The sequence below is a fragment of the Anthonomus grandis genome, chromosome 17 (assembly GCF_022605725.1).
Source record: "Anthonomus grandis grandis chromosome 17, icAntGran1.3, whole genome shotgun sequence".
Lineage (NCBI taxonomy): Eukaryota > Metazoa > Arthropoda > Insecta > Coleoptera > Curculionidae > Anthonomus > Anthonomus grandis.
The window spans coordinates 5795047-5810958 of record NC_065562.1 but is presented as its reverse complement, the minus strand read 5'-3'; the positions used below and the strand labels follow the sequence as shown (position 1 = coordinate 5810958).

At 33.5% G+C, this 15912-nt stretch overlaps 1 protein-coding gene and 1 long non-coding RNA gene across 2 annotated transcripts in view; both read left to right on the top strand.

The window, feature by feature from the left end:
- The window catches only part of LOC126746215 (PI-PLC X domain-containing protein 3-like), a 63374-nt gene that overhangs the window by 24888 nt on the left and 22574 nt on the right, over nt 1-15912 (top strand). The window contains exons 2-3 of the mRNA XM_050454370.1: nt 4688-4856; nt 5019-5148. Of these exons, the coding sequence (XP_050310327.1) occupies nt 4688-4856; nt 5019-5148 (299 nt within the window). The remainder of the gene's footprint in view (nt 1-4687; nt 4857-5018; nt 5149-15912) is intronic.
- LOC126746217 (uncharacterized) lies at nt 5575-7989 on the top strand. The gene is made up of 2 exons (XR_007663834.1): nt 5575-5796; nt 7087-7989. It is a non-coding gene; the product is annotated as an uncharacterized LOC126746217 (long non-coding RNA).

Below are 15912 nucleotides of genomic sequence, written 5' to 3'. Positions count from 1 at the left end.
GGTAATAGCCAAGTGGGAATGTCAACAAACCCAGATGATTTCGGGGTTCAATCGAGGTCAAGTTTAAACAGTGGTTTTGGAAATAGCCATAATAAAAAGGATCTGAGTAATATTGTGTGTTACAAGTGTAAAAAGACAGGACATTTTATGTCAAAATGCCCTAACAATAACAGATCTGAAGGAGGATTTAGTGCGGTTTTTACAACAGGTGATTTTAAGGTCACAGATTGGTATGTTGATAGTGGTGCCAGCATGCATTTAACTGCCAATAGTCAGTGGTTGAAAAACAAGAGAAAGCCTGACTTACCTGATATTGTAGTGGCTAATAAATCGAAAGTTGTTGTGGAATGTGCAGGTGATGTTGAGATCAAAACAATGACCAATGAACAGCACAAGATTTTACTAGAAGGTGTACAGTATATTCCTGGTTTAACAACTAACTTATTATCAGTAGGCCAGTTAATCAATAATGGAAATAAAGTAAGTTTTCATGAAGAGGGATGCAATATTTACAATAAAGTTGGTGTAGTAGTAGCTACTGCTAGTCTACATAACAATGTTTACAAGTTGAATGTTTGTGAAAAGCCAGTGTGTTTTCAAGCTGTAAGTAGCAATTTATGGCATCAACGTTTAGGTCACATTAATGATAGCTACCTGAATAAGACAGCCAAGTTGGTTGATGGTCTTATCTGTAATGGTACGAGCATTGGGAGTTGTGAGGTATGCTGTAGAGGCAAGCAAGCCCGTTTACCTTTTCCCAAAGAAGGCAGTCGAGCACAGCAACTGCTAGAGGTCATTCACAGCGACATTTGTGGTCCTATGGAAACAACATCTATTGGTGGAGCTAAATATTTCCTGACATTTATAGACGATTACAGCAGAATGTGCTTTATATATTTCCTGAAGACAAAAGATGAAACTTTTGATAAGTTTAAGCAATTTAAATCATTAGTTGAGAATCAACAGAATGCTAAGATTAGGATTTTGCGAAGCGATAATGGTGGGGAATTCTGTAATAGAGAAATGGATAGGTTTTTAAAGAATTCAGGCATCATACACCAGACTTCGAATAGTCACACTCCGCAGCAAAATGGGATGGCTGAGAGGTTCAACCGGACCATCGTAGAGAAGGCTAAGTGTCTTTTATTTGATGAGAGCTTGACTAAGGCATTATGGGTGGAAGCGTGCAATACTGCTTGTTACCTGAAAAACCGATCAGCATGTTCAAAGCTTTCAATGACACCATATGAGATTTGGACAGATAAGAAACCAAATCTTAGTCATCTTAGGGTATATGGGAGTTCCGCCATGGTTCATGTTCCGAAGGTCAGTAGGAACAAGTGGGACGAGAAGTCAGTGAAGCATGTGCTTGTTGGGCATGATGAAACTACCAAGGGATATAGGTGTTTTAATCCCAGAACAAAGAAAGTCATAGTAAGCCGTGACGTAACAATCATAGAAAAACCAAATTTAGAAATTCCAAGTACAGTGTTGCCGGATAGTGTTGCAGATAAACAAAGGGATGTTCCAGATTCAGTGGGAGAGCAGAATCCCATGTATTCAGATGATGAATTTCCTGAAGATGATGTATGCTTCTTGGATGATGATGACTATGTGCCTGAAGGCCAGTGCCATGACTTGTTTGATAATGCTGAACAAGTAACTCCAAGAAAATCCCAAAGACAGATCAGGAAGAAGAATTTTCAAGATTTTGTGACATATTTTGGAGGTGTTAACACCAAGGGTGAAGTCTATGACTCGAGTATCCCTACATCAGTGACTGAGGCTCTTTCAAGGCCAGAGGGGCAGAAGTGGAAAGCAGCTATGTCAGAAGAAATACAGTCATTTATCGATAATGACACTTGGGAATTAGTAGATCCGCCAGAAGTTGGTACAGTGGTGCAGTGCAAGTGGGTATATAAAGTGAAGAGTGATAGTGAAAGCCATAACCGGTATAGAGCTAGGCTTGTGGCTAAAGGTTTCACACAGAGAGAGGGTGTGGACTATGTTGAAACCTTCGCCCCAGTGGTAAGGCACTCAACTTTTCGTTTATTGCTTGCTTTGTCTGTTAGGTTAGATCTAAAAATTTTACATTTGGATGTGAAAACAGCTTTTTTGAACGGTATTCTGAAAGAAAATGTATTTATGCAGCAACCTGAAGGTTTCGTCATTAAAGATAAAGAAAATAAAGTGTATAGATTAAAGAAAGCAGTTTATGGATTAAAACAATCTAGTCGTGCTTGGAATGAGAAAGTCGACCAAGTTTTGTCAAAAATTGGTTATTTTAAGTCCAAATATGAGCCTTGTTTGTACATTAAAAAGAATAACAGTAATTTGTTAACTATTGTTGCTCTCTATGTTGACGATTTTTTTTGTTTTTCGTCTGATGACAATGAAATGAAGTTTCTTGAAGGTCATTTAAACTCAGAGTTTAAAATTAAGAATTTAGGAGAGGCAAAACAATGTTTAGGCATAAGAATTACTAGGGATTATTCAAAAAATTGTTTGTCAATTGATCAAGAATTATATATTAATGAACTTTTATGTCGTTTTGGTATGTCAGATAGCAAAGTAGTAAGTACTCCGCTTGACAGTAGTATCAACATGAGCAATATCAGTGGTGAAATTTGTGATCCAAAAGTTCCATATCAAGAGCTTATTGGAAGTTTAATGTACCTTTCAGTAATGACCAGACCTGATATTTCTCATGCTGTGAGCCTATTAAGTCAGTATAATAACTCATACACTAAAGTTCATTGGCAATGTGCAAAGCGTTTACTTCGTTATTTAAAGGGTACAAAGAGCTTGTCCATGAAATTTTTTAAGGATAATTTAAGTTTGACAGGTTTTGCAGATGCAGATTGGGGGTCCAATAAGCAAGACAGAAAGTCATTTACTGGTTATGTATTTAAATATTCAGGGGGTTCAGTTTCATGGAAAAGCTGTAAACAACGTACTGTTGCTTTGTCGACAACTGAGGCAGAGTATATGGCTCTAAGCGAGGCTGAAAAAGAGGCCATATATCTGAGGAATCTGTTGAGCGAGTTAACTGGAAAATTGGATTGTATTGAGATTCATAATGATAATCAAAGTGCTCAGAAGCTTGCTAGCAATCCAATGTTCCATGATAGGTCAAAGCACATAGATATAAGGTACCATTTCTTGCGAGATATTGTGTTAGAAGGTAAAGTGAAATTAATGTATACACCTACTAACGAAATGGTTGCAGATGTCTTAACGAAACCATTACAAAATGTTAAGAATTCAAAGTTTGTAAAGGGTTTAGGTTTAAGTTAAGTTGTGCATAACAGTTATTTTAAAAGGTTTTAGAGGACCATTAGTAAACTTTTGTTAAGTGGGAGTGTTGTGAATAAGTATACCAAAAGTTTACTGTGGCCGTTTTCTATTTAAAGTTGAACAAAGTAGCGACATCTAATGTCACATGTTGTTACTACTGTGTTTGTCCACTATGCGAATGTCACTCTGTAACTGAGTTAAGTTGCATTATTAATATATTGCGTATGAGCGTAAACAAGTTGTTTTCTTTCATCTCGCTTTAAGTTGCGTTTTATTTCGGGTTAAACTGTAAAAAGTCTGTTTTATAACATCAGACTATACACTTCCAAATTTATTTGGGTACGGCCCCGTAATCTTCAAAATCAGTGGGATAGAGAGAGATACAAAATCACTTGCACAGCCTGAAGTAGGAATCGCCAGAACGCAGGTGTTTTATCTTTGTTTAATAAACTGGCTAAAAAGAGGTGACAATTCTGTAAGTGCTGGATGTGTTTAAAATATTTTGTAAGATGCTTGGATTTTAGTCCGCGGTCAATCTTTGATACTTATTATTTTCTTGTGATATTATTTTCTTTCTAAAAATGGACATTTTCGAAAGAAAAATAAAAAATACTATAAAACATGGGGCTTTAGATATATTTAAAATGATTTCATAGATAAACAATATAAAATTTTGCCATTTAAACATGTATATTATGCGACAATAAATATGACATAGGCGCACGGACTTGTTAGTGCGGCATCTGCGACACATCAAAGATTCTAATAGATCTCTGAACTGAACTTTACATTTATTAAGTTCGTGAATTATACACCTTACCACATGTTTCATGTTTTTCTGTCAAGGTTCTTTGACGTCAAGATCATCTTAAGGTCACGTCGTACGAGAAAGAAAGTCAAAAGTCACGGTCATATCAAGATTACGTCAAGGTACAACTGAATGCAATATATTTTATCTTATTTTATTAGCAATGATTGTGAGTAACATTTGGTTGAACAAATGTTTCTGAGTGTTTATGTTTTTCTCAGCTATTCAGCTATGTTTTTAATCCCTCCCAAAATTTTCGATTGAACATCACAACTGCATCGTCAGAAAAATTGTTTATATTCAGCTCTATAGTGTATAATATCATTGAGTAATAAAGCACTAAGTCAGACTTCAACGTTTTAGCAAATTGTCACACATAAACTTTAGCAATTCTATATATTCTCTTTAAATACAATATAAAGTACAATTTTTAGGTAAATATTAATAAAAAATATGGAAATATTTCAAAGGATTATAAAAAAACTCTTAATTTTTTTATAATAAAAATATAGTAATATTTTTTAATAAAGAAAAAAATACCTATAAGAGTTTTTTATGAGGCATAATTCTGGTTTCTTTCAGGCTCCCATGATAGTTTTACCGTAGACATAACAAAGGACTCCGATGTTTCACCAGATGGAGAGGATATTTTAAAAAAACTTGATTTTTTAACTATAGTTAGAACGATTATGGCAAATTGGTCCAAAACGCAAGGATACAATGTTTTAGAACAACTCAAGGCTGGAATAAGGTACAAAAATACTTAAATCCTCACTAAGTTCTATAAGAGTGATTAGATTATAGAAAAAATATTATATTTAAAAAATCGTATACCATATTTTTTATCAGAAGCTATGATTTGTAACTTCGAGCATAATATTTTTGTAACTTAATTATTTACCTTAACTTTTAGATTCTTTGATCTCAGATTATGCAGAAATTATAAAGATGACAAATTGTATTTTTGCCACTCCATGTATTCAACTGAAGTGACGGCGGTCTTGTCAGATATGGTTTCATTTCTGGAAAGCCATCCCAAAGAGGTAAACATTATTCTGGTCTTTAAATGCACTGTTGAACGTAGTGATACATATTTTTAATTTTCTTATTTGGACTTCCCGAAAGGACTTTTATTAGTCAGGTTAATAACTGATAATATATCAGTAATTTATTAATCAATATTATATTAAGTAGTAATTCTTTCAATATATACTAAAATTTTGTTAAAGTATAAAGTGCTAATGAAACAAAGAAAATGCTACATAGTTTTTATAAAAAGACTGTGTAAGACTGAAGAATACTGAACGAAACGCAACCCCCACCGCTGAATTCTTCAATATTACGCCACAGCTTAACTACGGAAGTTAAGCTGTGATTACGCTATGTCCTATGTAAATGCGATATTTGCGGTGCGATGCGTAGAACGTTTAAAATAACATGAATTTAAATGAGCCCGCCCAGCGTTGTCACGTCGGACGATCATTCCGCACGCAACTAAATTGCCGCAACGCACGCATTGTCTTTAATTTAAAATCGGTTATATTTTCCCCGCAGTTTACGTCCGATTTTTGCGATGGATGCATTAATTTGTGAAGTGCAAAAAAGAAATGTTTTGTGGAATAAAAGAAATCCGCCATACAAGGATCGGTTAATTGTTGAAAAGGAATGGTCTAACAATATTGGATTTTCAAGTAAGTGTAATAAAAGTACCTAGTAAATTTTTAATCAATTTTTATTGCATTTATTCAAAAATCGTACATTCGGTCTATTTAAATTTTGTTTAAAGAAAAGTATTCGCAAAATGTATTTCTCAAATTTTCTGATTCCCTGGTCGGATGATTGTGGGATCTTTAAATACGTAAATTCTTATTGTTATCACTATGATTGTTTTCAGTGGTTGACCCGTTGACAAATGGGTCTTCTTCCATGTCGATTATAGTATTGAGTAAAATACAAATCGCTTTTACAATATAAACTGCATTTTAAACTTTTGTCTCTATAGATTTTAATAAAATTCTAAATTTGGCAGAATTTATGCCAAAGGCACATTCCACACTCATTCTGGCCCGTGATAAACGGTAATTGTAATATGAGGCAGCTTCATTATTTTGAAGACGTCTTCTAGGATAGGGTCTCAACAGATATGTTCTTAATGGGAATGCTTCATCTCCTATAAATACGAGGGGAGTTTTTTTTCAGAGTTAGGTAACTGCTTATCTCATGGAAGAAGTAAAGTGCCATTTTCGATGTTTTGATAAATTGCTGAATTAGAAAAAACTCCTGAATCGCTATCTTTACGATATGAACCCACATCAATCATTAAAAATCGATAATTTGCATCCACAATTGCCATTAGAACTATTGAAAACAAGTTTTTGTAATTATAGAACATGCTGCCTGATTTAGCTGGACATTTAACTCTGATATGTTTTCCATCGATGCTGCCTAAACAATTAGGAAAGTTCCATTTATTGAAATACTGTACTGCAACATTTTCAAAATCACTGACGGTAGGCAAGGGCATATGCGTTTCCTGAAGTGAATGCCAAATGGCCTTACAGACTTCTATAACTATCGATGCAACTGATGATTTCGATATTCGAAATGAAATGTAAAAGCAATTTGCCTAAATGCGATTCCAGTAGATAGATACCTAAAATAAATAAAATTTATTATATCTATACTCACATATATACAAAAAAATATTCAGGGGGAGTCAAGTAAAAAGCAATACATATTTTTAATCACAATTCCACAAAAATATCTTTGACCCACAGTGTATACGGATATAATATACCAAACTGCTCGTCAGTTAAATCGGGACACCTGATTTCTTGGGTAAAATTTATCCACGACTAAAAACCAAGCAAAAAAAATTGTTTAAAAAAAGTTACAGCAGTTTGAATTTTACTCAAAAAAAACAGGTGTCTCGCTTTGACTGACGCGCAGTGTATTTATTGATGCATTGTTTTCTATTTTAGAGAAAGAAGCTAACAAGAAATGGAGAAACTTGCGCGATCAGTTTGCAAAAGAATTGAAGAAAGTTCGTAAACCTCATTCAGGTGATGCTGCATATGAGAAATATACAGGCAAATGGCAGTATTTTTGTAACTACAGTTCATGAAGTGCATAGTAGCTCCTAGAATTACGGAAGGAAATGTTCCTCACAATGCGGTATTGGAAAAATTGCAGACCTCGTTAGTTGACAATGAAGATACTGAGGCGCACATCTCGGACGAAAATTGGACTCCAAGTGCTTCATCGTCACCAGTAAGTGGCACTGTAGATGATTCGCAAGTGGTTGCCACTGTCATTGTTCCATTCGCAGTTGCTAAGCATGGCGTTTCGCAAGGCAATGCCAACAATGATGGCTCACAACAAACAGAGCCTGTACACAGGCTGAATCGAAAAATATGCCGTCTTCGTCCAAGAAAAACCATTCTCGTTGAAAGAGAAAGATGGTACGCGAAGAGAATATTGATATGGAAGAAAAGTTACTTAATATAGAAACTAAAAAAATCGCTTTGCTTCAGCAGAGCACCAGAATACCGGAAGACGAGAATTCTCTATTTTTAAGATCTCTACTGCTATATTTCCAAAAAATGAAAACAAATTGCAAGAGGTATTAATCCAAGAAATGTCACCGCAGACTACCAGTAGTACAAGTGTTGGTACATATTTCCCTGCTCAACCATCAACTGTGCCATCAGGGCCCTCCTCTTATTTGAGTATGTCTATGTCTTCGCCTGCTTCCAACTTTCCTACTCTGTTTTCAAATAGTGCATATATAACGAAGGAAATTTCGAATAAGACTTTTTTTTAAATATTTAAAGAGTAAGTTATACCTTAATACATTTAACTTCAATAAAAACAATTAAAATGTACATTTTTGCATAGGTTACTTACCTTAAGGTTAACAAAAGCCTCTCTTCAATAAAAATAGGTCTTTGAAAATTTGTAGTACAGTGGTAGCAGGCATCTCGAATTTTTACAACAATATAATCAAATGTATTTATTGTCATTCTAGTATACTGTCGAAAAGCACTTCCATCTAGGCGCATTTCAAGATAAAGGTGATGAAATTCACCGTAAACGGTCCTATTTTTATAGATTCTCTGAGTATTTTTTCTATATTCACGTCTCTTTTTAATTTTTTGTAATAATTTTAATTTAACAACACTGTTTTCCGTTAGTAAAATTAAGCGAGTTGACGTCGAAGCCATTGTTTTTTTAACTAAAATATCGTATTTAAATTTGCCACCTATGTGAAAACGCACGCAATGCAATAGCGTGCGATGCGTGCGTTTTATCGCATCGCACGTACCCGCGTTTACCTAGGACATGGCGTTAGGCAATGCTCTTAGACACAACGAAATACCAATAACCAGTTATGTGCGATTACATCGCATCACATCGTCTAGCGTGACGTTTCCAGTTTAACCGATACTATCGAATATCGAACACTTAAAATAACCTCTTACAATTTGGTTACAAATAACGCTAAAGCTCATAGAGTCTTACAATACATTTTAGATTGAGATTTCGAAGAAACTATACTGTTTTAAATGTCTAAAAGTGTTATTAGTGTAAAGACTACACTAATAGCGACACAAGAAAACACATCGTCACTATGTATATTTGTAGTGTAAAAAATATTCTTAGTGCTTGATTTTGTTTGCAATTAGGAATATCATGAACATAACTTCAAAGTTCCACAGTAGTCGAAATGAGGTGCAATTATTACTTTAAAAATTGTAAGTCTTCTAAATAATGAGACTTGCTGTTATTTACCCTGAACAAAAAAACCATTTTTTTATGCTATTTTTCGTTTTACGTATTCATAGTGCAAAGACAGATTTAACTCAGGATCTAGTATTACTTCTAAATACTTGAAAGATTTGAAATGCTCGATTACCGTTTGATTCATGACGATTTTTAGCTCATATTTGTTTATGCTGATTTGACGAAGATTATGTTTTGTAGAAAATATCATAAATTTTATTTTATTTGCGTTTAGCTTTAAACAATCTTCAATCAGCCATGTATTTCTGTTTTTAAGAACATTAGTTAGAGTCTAAATTTTAGTTATTTAGTAATTTCAGAAATTTCTTCCAAATCGCAAACAAAAAAAAATAAAATATCGTCTGCAAAGATTTTGATTTTACAATGTTTAACATTAAGAATTATCTCATGTATACATCATAAAAGAAAAATAGATAAAATAGAGAAAAAAATAGAGCCTAATACAGATCCCTGAGAAACTCCTTACTTCAATTCTATGTAATTGAATTTTTAAACTTGAAATACCTTTTGTAAATCATTTTTAAAATCTCACCAAAACTAAATTTTAGATAGATACCTATCTAAAAATTTTTTGAGGGATATAGGATGGCATATACATGATATAGATATAGCTACAGGACGGCTCTTACTTGTCTCACCTCCCTCCTTATCTTTTGCATGCTTTTATATAAAAAATTGAAATTTGGCACACATCATTAGTAACCTAAATACTACTTTTTGGTTTCTAGCTCATTTTGCCAAAATACATAGCAAATGGCCTTTTAAGATCTTATTTTTCGCATTTTTATTTCCATTTAAAATAATTAAACTTTACGTAACACAGAAATGTAACTATTTCACTACAAAAGAGGTTGAAAATATGCACCATTAACTTCAAGATAGTAAAATAATCTATTGGAGAACTGTTCACGATCATTTTCGAAAGTGGTAACATCAATATTGCGACATGCATCAAGTATTCTTTAACGTAGATGAAGCTTGAGATTCTGGCTGGGTGACGTAGACTTTTCGTTTCAAGTAGCTCCACAAAAAAAGTCGAGAGGTGTAAGATCGGGCTGGCCACTCGGTAATCCCTCGACGACCAATCCACCGATTAGGGTAAGTATTAGTATGGTGGTGCCCCATCTTGTTGAAAACTGTTTCCTCAAAAACTCAAATTGATGAGGATTGTCTTCAATAATCTCAAGGATCAGTGGTTCTACTGGATTTTCCAACATGTTTAAGTAAAGGTTCCCTGTAAAATTTTAATCTAAAAAGAGAGGCCTAATAATGTGATTCCCTAATACAGGGTGATTTTCAACCTATGCGCATAAACTTGGGAAATGATAGCTAATGAGTAATAATGAAAAAAAATGTAGTAAAATATTTTTAGTTTTGGAGATATCCATATTTTTTTAAATAAAAAACGTGTTTAATTTAAACTAATTTAAAGCAACTGTTCAATCAAAATCAAATAAAAAATGCTTTATTGTCAGAAAAAAAATTACATTTTATCGACACAGCTAAAGGAAAAAAAAATAAAATAAAAAAATACTCAGACAAAATACACACAAAGTAAATAGGTACATAACAAAACAAAAATACTGTACAAATTATGAAATTGTACAATTTGGTCGACATACATAAATAAAATAATTTTTATATACAAATATACACACAATTATATGTATAAAATTTTCAAAAACCTTAGTCTCAAAAAAAACATACAATAAAAAGCAGGCAAACATTTTGCAAATAATAGGTAGCTAATAACGCCAGTGTGTGTGCTTTAAAAGGAAATATTAAAAAAGTCTTCTACATATAGGGTCTACTGTATATAGGGCTTTTTGCAGTAGTAAAGATTTTAGGGCATTGTGAAAACAACTAAAAGTAGTCATCGATTTTATTACGGAAGGCAGATGGTTGTGCATTTTTATTGCTGCATAAAGTATACAGTTCTTTACTAATTCCGACCGTGGAATTGGCAGATGAAGATTATGAACGTTCCTTAGTGAATAGCTGTGGGTTGGTCTTTCTGGAATCTGCGACACATGTTTGCGGATAAGGCAGATAGATTCAAATATAAATAACGAGGGAAGAGTAAGGATCTTATATTTTATAAAATTTACTTGGCAGTGAGCTCTACTATCAAGTCCTAATAAGTAGCGAAGCGCTCTCTTTTGAAGTTTAAATATACGCTCAAATTGGGTCTTGCAGCATGTACCCCAGAATGGAAGGGCGTAACGAAGATGTGACTCAAAAAGAGCATAATAAACTGTTTTGGCCGTGAAAAAGCCTAATTCTCTTGATCTTATGGCAAAACATGCCGAGCTTAGTTTTTCAGATAACGTATCTATGTGCAAATCCCATTTCAAAGAGCCGTCCACAACAAGACCCAAGAACTTGACAGACTCAACAACTTCCAAACTGGTAATGTTTAGAATAAATGGAGGAATGGTCGTTTTATATGATAAGACTTTAGTTTTTGAGAGATTTAGGCATAAAAGATTGGAATCGCACCACGATTTAATGAAGACCAAGTCGTTGGAAATTGTTTTATGTAGTGCCATTGCATTCGGATTGCTTTAAGTGAAGCTAGTATCATCAGCAAAAAGACAGATTTTTCCGCTTATGTTCAGGCTGGCCAGGTCATTTATAAACAGCAGAAAGAGCATAGGACCCAAAACGGAACCTTGAGGTACCCCACATTCAATTGGTTTGCAAGAAGATCTTGACGTATCGACTTTTACAAGTTGACTTCTGTTGCACAAATATGACTTAAACCATTGAAGGGATATACCTCTGAATCCATAGTGCTGCAATTTGTTAATTAAAATAATGTGGTTTACGCAATCGAAAGCCTTTGAAAAGTCACAGAAAATTGTTGCTGTTAAGTAATTGTTGTTGATATTTGAATAAACGCTATTAAATAGGGTGAACATAGCATCGTTGGTGCATTTTTTGCTCAGAAATCTAAACTGATAAGGGGTTAAGATATTATATTTAAACAAAAATGACAAAAACCTCTTTTTAGCCAGGCGTTCTATGATCTTTGAGAGGGTTGGAAGAAGTGCAATTGGACGATAGTTTGAGGCTTGATCTTTATCTCCTCCTTTATGTAATGGAATGATTATTGCAGTTTTAAGGCAGTTTGGAAAGACCCCATTTTGAAATGACATGTTGATTAGGTCTACTAAATGGATTAAAGTACAATCAGGTATATTTGAAAACATTTTAAGAGTAAGCCCATCTGTACCAGCTGATGATTTGTTTTTTATTTCGTTAATTGTACTTTGAAGTTCTGTAAATGATACTAACGTAAAAAAGAAATTGTGCAAATTTTAATTAGAGAGATATGACAGAGGATCATCAGAAGGTGTTATGGTGGCCATTAGATTTTTTGCCACGTTTACAAAGTAATTGTTTAGGTCCTCAAGTGATGTAGAGATAGTGCTAGTTGAGGTAGACTTATTTCTTAGTTCGTTAACAATAGAATATGTTTCTTTAGCTACATTGCCAGATTTTGCCAGCCTTCCACTGTAATAGATTTCTTTTGCAGCTTTAATTGTTTTAAGATAAGTTTTCCTATACTGCTTGACGTAATTATGAAAAGCAATAGATTCTGAGAACTTTTTTTAGGTAGGAAAGTGAGCGCATGTTTTTTGCCGATATACGAAGACTTTTGGAGGACCAGGGCTTTGGTTTTTTAGTTTTAATTGGCCTTAGAGGAAAAAATATATTTGCAATATCTGATAGCGAATTTAAGAATCTGGAGAACTCATTATCGACATCATTTGAAAGAAAGTTCCATTTTTCCGTTAGACAATGATTCTTAAAATTTAGAAATAGTATATTGTATACCTAGTAGGAAAAGCTTAACATTCCCGGGCGATCGTAAAAATTGCCAGTCGAGGCGCAAGCCGAGACTGGCAATACGGAGTCCGGGAATGTGGCTTTTCCTACGAGGTCTAAATACTATTTTTCCGAAAATCGGGAATCATTAAAATTACGGTAAATTATTACTAATCAGTTTTCAATACTTGTACTAATTGTCAAATAACAGTAAATATAACAAATAATAAGTAATAATTTTAAAATATAATGTTAACCTTGCTTGTGCAAGTTTTAAAAATAAAATTGTTTAGGAAAAAACCTGTTCGCATTTATGTTCTAAAGTTTACTGTATGGAAATAACATTTCCTTACAGTACAGAAATGAATATTTCCTTACTGTTATTTTCGGTTGCCAGGCAACAATCAAGTTGGAGGAAATATTGAATTTTTCTGTCAAATATGTTGTAAAAAATGTTATTATTTCTTATCGATTTTCGGAAAATTATTTTTGTTATAAACACGGCCTAATTTACGCAAAGTGCTATTGTTAATTGAATCCAAAGAGGAGCTGGTTAATATAGCTTCATGATCTGAAAAGCCCGAACTGAAAACAGTACAATTTAAGAGTTCTGGAGCAAAGGATAATACTACGTAATCGATGGTGGTGGAGCTATTTTTAGTTATTCTGGTGGGTGAATCTATGTGCATTATCAAGCCCATTGACTCGAATATAGACTGGAGTGATTATTGGGCAGCACACACACTGGAATCGTCAATATTAAGGTCGCCACATAAAATTAGTTTGCTTTTTAAGGGCATGCATTTTAACTTGCACTTTGAAGTGATCTCAGATAATAATCAAAAAAATAAAAATTAAAATGTAATTTATGGTCCGACCTATCTTTAAATAAAAATAGTTTAATATAATACGTTAAAATTTAGATTTATATAGTTATGACAATAGTAAAGTAGAACAGTTTGAATATATGCTGGTCGATTTAATTTCGGGCACAGGAAATTTATTGAAATGGAAATGGAGGAGCTCGCACCTGAACCATTTATTTATCCCGGATTTTATCTGGTTATTATGGCTGCATCATAAATTTTAAAGTCTTAGAATTTAGGATCGCTTAACTTTTATAGATTAATTATTTTTATAATGATTTTATGGCAATGACATAAATAATATAAGTCTAATATCGTATCCAGTTAAGTTATGCACAAAATTTCTATGAGTCTTTTTACAATTTGTTTCTATTTTTGACAGAATTAATGCATAAGTTATTAAGCAAAATAAAAAAAGGATTTAAATGAGCTATGTGTATCTATAATGATTTATTTTGAGCAACTTTAGCACGAGAAATCAATTGTTGTGGAAGTGTGTAATGCAGGAACATAGTAATTAACATGACTAGTTAGCAGTTATAGTTTCTTATCTTAGTAATCGTTCGCACAATTCGCATATTTAAGCTCTGCCTTAATGACTGTATTTTATTTAGTTATACAGAAAACCGAAATTTTTATAAATTTTCCAAATAAAATAATTAATTATGAGAGGCCAATATGCTGTTGCTCCTAAATTTCAGTCTCTAAATTTACAGTTTATTTGTAATAACACCTATAATAAAACTAAGTTTTGTGATATCGAAGCCGTAAATTATTAATTGCGCCTTGGGTCATTTCTAAAGTCTCAATATATATTCACAGTTTATGGTAACATTTTGCTCAAACCTAAATATACTGGGCAATATTTATTATTTCCTATTACTATTAGGAAATTTTCTTTATAAAATACCTGGTATAAGTACTATTAGTCTTATGGTATTAGTGCTCAAAAAGTTTTAACTGCTAAAGAACTATTAATAAAAAAAAGTTATTACCACGTCCATTTAAGTTATGCATATAAAAACTACACTTTTTTATTTCTTTTAGCGATAACAATAAAAATATTACATCTGATTGTGTAGGGGCATGGATTCTAGCAAGCTTAGTAGTTTCTGGCTAAAACTTTGTATATCAGAGTCGGGTGTTCTATATAGACAAACAATGTAGAGATCATGTGAATTATTATAAACAATGGAAAATTCAAACAATTTTTCAGATAATAAGTTATCAAACTTTGTCACTACTGAAAAGTCGTTATTAGTGGACATTATCAATGTGCCTCCATGCGTTATGTTTGTTCTATTGTATCTAGCTATGATGTTGTAATTTTCAACATATATGGGTTCATCAGTATTTAACCTATATGTTCAGTAATAGCAATCATTTCAGGGAAATTTAGTTCTTCTAGCAATAAAAATAGATCGTTAGTTTTGTGTCTTAAGGACTGAATATTTAAAAGAAAAATACTAAGCTTACTATCAACCAATTTTAAAGAGGGTGCTTGATCCTCTGGTCGCGTCAGGTATTCTAAAATTTTTTTCTAGATGGCGAACCACTAGAAAAATAATTATTTTGGCTTTCCCTATTTTTTTTGGAGCCGCAAAAGCTTCTCCGACGAAAAATAGGTCCTAAAGGCAGAAAGGTCCTCTTCAACTTCCGTGGATCCAATACCACAGGCCTCGTGGAACCGGATGTACAGCTTTCGTAGCGAGACCAGATCGGTCGGCAGTCCCTCAGCAGCAAGCATTAGTTTAATGCTGGTGTTGGTTTGTCCATCAAAACATGTACTCGTCGGTTGATCATGTAGATATGCCAGGTAAAGTCTGAGAGATTTAAGGGTAAAGGATCTCTCAGTCTAGCCAACAAGTAACGATCATTTTCCATGTCAAATTTACGAGAGAGCCGTACTATTGGTGGGATCATTGGGTCGAGATCCCATCTCCGAGAGCCCACCACTATCGTTATTGGCTTTTTCCACAATCTTAATGTTGACGGCTTCACCGTTTAAGGACTTACCAGCAGCTATGGCTTCCCTATCTGAGTTGATCTTAAGCGGCTTTTCTTCAGGAGATCCTTATTTTGCACACCGACTTTAAAACTAGAGGGTAAACTGTATCCATCCTTAAGCATAGGAAAACATCGAATAAAGTCGTTGGTGCCAAGTTTAATCTTAATGTAGTGTGCAAGCTGACTCATAGTATAGTAGGCAGGTATGTTTTCTACAACAGTGTAATGCCATTCATCACTGGGTATTTGTTTTGAAGAGGTTTCTGAGTTTTTGATGATGTAGATATTTCAGAACTTTTA